Source organism: Penaeus monodon, chromosome 35, assembly GCF_015228065.2.
Source record: "Penaeus monodon isolate SGIC_2016 chromosome 35, NSTDA_Pmon_1, whole genome shotgun sequence".
NCBI lineage: Eukaryota > Metazoa > Arthropoda > Malacostraca > Decapoda > Penaeidae > Penaeus > Penaeus monodon.
The window spans coordinates 30186334-30189694 of record NC_051420.1 but is presented as its reverse complement, the minus strand read 5'-3'; the positions used below and the strand labels follow the sequence as shown (position 1 = coordinate 30189694).

At 31.9% G+C, this 3361-nt stretch overlaps 1 protein-coding gene across 1 annotated transcript in view; it reads right to left on the bottom strand.

The window, feature by feature from the left end:
* Positions 1-3361, bottom strand: part of LOC119595292 (ras association domain-containing protein 1-like) — a gene marked incomplete at its 3' end in the record, with an annotated part of 7914 nt that overhangs the window by 3682 nt on the left and 871 nt on the right. The window contains 1 exon segment of the mRNA XM_037944449.1: positions 2639-2704. Within this exon segment, the coding sequence (XP_037800377.1) occupies positions 2639-2704 (66 nt within the window).

Here is a 3361-nt window from a genome sequence, read left to right as displayed (position 1 = left end):
TATACAAATACATTAAATATATATATATATAATATATATATATATATTATATATATATATTATTATATATATATATACATAAATATACGTTACAGGCAAATATACAGACAGACAGGCGGTTAGACAGAGAGACAGAAAGATAGATAGATAGACAGCCAGAAAGAGAGACAGGTAGACAGAAAGGTAGATAGTTAGATACACAAACATGAAAATGAATAAGCATATGAAACATAAATCTAAACCGATTTAAAGCTGTGACAATGTTGTTCGTCAAATATGCCTTGGAGGAAAACAAGATTATAAATCTTTGATGTTTATAGGATAAGCATTTTGTTGCAACAGACTTGCATTGATGGATGATTTTAGGTTTCCTTCCTCATCTTTATTAATATATATCTGTCCTTCTATTCATCTATCTAACTATCAATATCTATGTGTGTGTGTTATGTATATGTACGTCTGTATACATACATACATACATATATATTATTATATATATATATATATATATATATATATATATATATATATATATATATATAATATATATATATATATATATATATATATATATATGTGTGTGTGTGTGTGTGTATATATATATGTATATATATATATGTATATATGTATATATGCATATATATATACATATATATATATATTATATATATATATATATATATATATATATATATATATACATACATGTGTTTGTGTGTGTGTGTGTGTGTTTGTGTGTGTGTGTGTGTGTGTGTGTGTGTGTGTGTGTGTGTGTGTGTGTGTGTGTGTGTGTGTGTGTGTGTGTGTGTGTGTGTGTGTGTGTGCATCGATGCGTGTTAATGTATCATGTTTTTGCTTGTAGCTACGAAGTATTTCATTATATGGTAAACACTGTAGGAAATTATCATCCATTATTAAAATGATCTGGAAGAGTTTCTTGGCTCGATTACAAATGTGACAGCATCGCAATTTCAAAAATAGTTCCATTGCATTATACTCTCTTTGAGGTCCTCATACCATAAAAAAAGATATGATGTAATAAACATGTAATAATCTATCGTATATATTAGAAGACGTGCGTGCACATATGTTTTTTTTTTTTATTATTAAAGATGTTATTATGATCGTATCTGGTAAAGTCTATTCAAGAAGTACCCTTCTTCGTAGTGTTTATTTATTGTATCTAGGGATACTCAGAGACTGCAATAAGTCTCAATGTATTACCATTGTTTAATGTATTAATCACTAAATAAATTATTGTTTGTCAGAAACTGATTTGCTCTTCAATGAATATTCATTTTATCTTTAATTATTCATAACTGTGTATTATATATCAATTATATCAGATTTAATATTCATGAGTAAGCTTTTTATCCGTCTATGATCGGTTTTAAGTTGGTTCTTTAACCTTGCTATTGTTTAGTCAATCATTATTCTGTAATTAATGAACCTCTTTATTTTGTATGAGGTATATGGGTCTTTGCTTCAATAGTATTCCTGTTTTTAGAAATACAAATGTCAATTTCACAAAATTTTCATATTAATATATTCTGCACATTTTAAAATCTAACTTCCTTGGGTAATTCACCTTTTGTTAATGATTTTAAATTACATCATGATATTTTCTTGATTTTTAAATGATCATAACAAAAAAAAAAACCTGGGAACCTAGCTTTAATCGTAACAAATTAAATAAAAATCCGACTTCAGGTCACAAAAAGAAAGAAAATTTGAAATAAGTTCAGTGTCTAACACGAACAATTTTAACGGGTATATTAAGAACCTGCACTTAAATTATTTAGTGTCCGTTTCATGGAAGTATCTATGAGAATTGTTTCCTTTTAAAGTTTGAACATTTTTTATGAAGCTTTACACAAGACCAATCATACATATTAACCACAAACCAAAAAAACTTAATGTTAATAGCCAATTATAATAATGATGGTAAAATTAAATAACTACATGACCGTAAATCATTCAAGGTCGGGCCCAATTAAATTTTTATGATAATTAGCAATTTATTTTGGAGGTATACACAAAAGGTAATATCTAAATGATAAAGCATTTACTTCAAATGTTCGTAAAAACTGTGTACGGTCGTCATACATAAAAATAAAACAAAATGAATTAACTGTCACCTTCTTGCTAGGAACGGAAAATACTTCCCCTCTAATTAAATCACCTTCCCTATAAGATACTACGATTTTTTTCCCTTTACAAATATAACTATAATAACTTGTATGGCAGCAACTTCCTTGGCTATTTTGGAGCACAATTAACTGGTTGGATAACTAAACGAAAACGGCCTTTTGCACTCATGAACCCTATTCAAGCTGACAAATGTTGGCAGATATTCATTCTCAATTCATACCTTTTCTACATTTTACACCCATATTAAAAGCCGCTCCCCTCGATGTTGACACCAGCAATCTCCATGACGAATTCGCTCCATTTTTTATGTTCCGTTTACAGGATCATAAATAAAGGTTAAAAGGGAACGATGACAATATATATATTTCAAAGTTATTGCTGATTCCTCTTTAATAGCCACTAGTGAGATATCTCAACTATATTCTTTCAAACTTTTCAAAGCAAATGTTTACTAATGATAGGAATAAAATCCCTGGCATGCACGTACTGCACGTACTTCTTAGTCCCTGTTGGGTTTCTGCTGTTTCTTCTGACCACATCGGTTTCATCTGCTCTAAGGGCAGACAACCATCTTTAATGGTCAATAGATAGACAAATGGATAGATAGAGAGATAAGCAGACAAATAGACAGACAGACAAAAAGATAGGCAGACAGATAGCTAGACAGATAGACAGATATATATAAAATCTAGGTATATAGATACATTGATCGATAGCCAGATAGATAGAGGACTACATGGATAGATAGATAGATGAATAGATAGACATAAGATGATAGACAGATAGATTGATAAGTATATATCTAGTCATATAAATAGATGGATAGATAGATGACAGAAACAGACCAAAAGGCTCCCACTGAAAAAGCACATCCCTCACCGACCTGAGAAACTGGCAGATGTCCCCAGCCGATATATATAGGCCTATGTGCAAGGTCCGTCCACGTTCGGCCCCTTAATGGAAACGTGATTGATTACCGCCCTTCCCTTCCCCCAGCCCCCCCCCAGCCCCCCAATGGCCCATTAGCTTCTCCCTTTCTGTCTTTAACCCCGACACGAAACCCCGTAACGTCAGCTCACCCCCCCCCCTTAACTTTGCACTCTTGCCAATGTACCCATTTACGACCCTTTCTTCCCCTTTTGCCCATCCTCCTCAATTAACCTTTGGCCCCCTTTAAAATGCCCATTGATGACCCTTTACACTGCCCTCG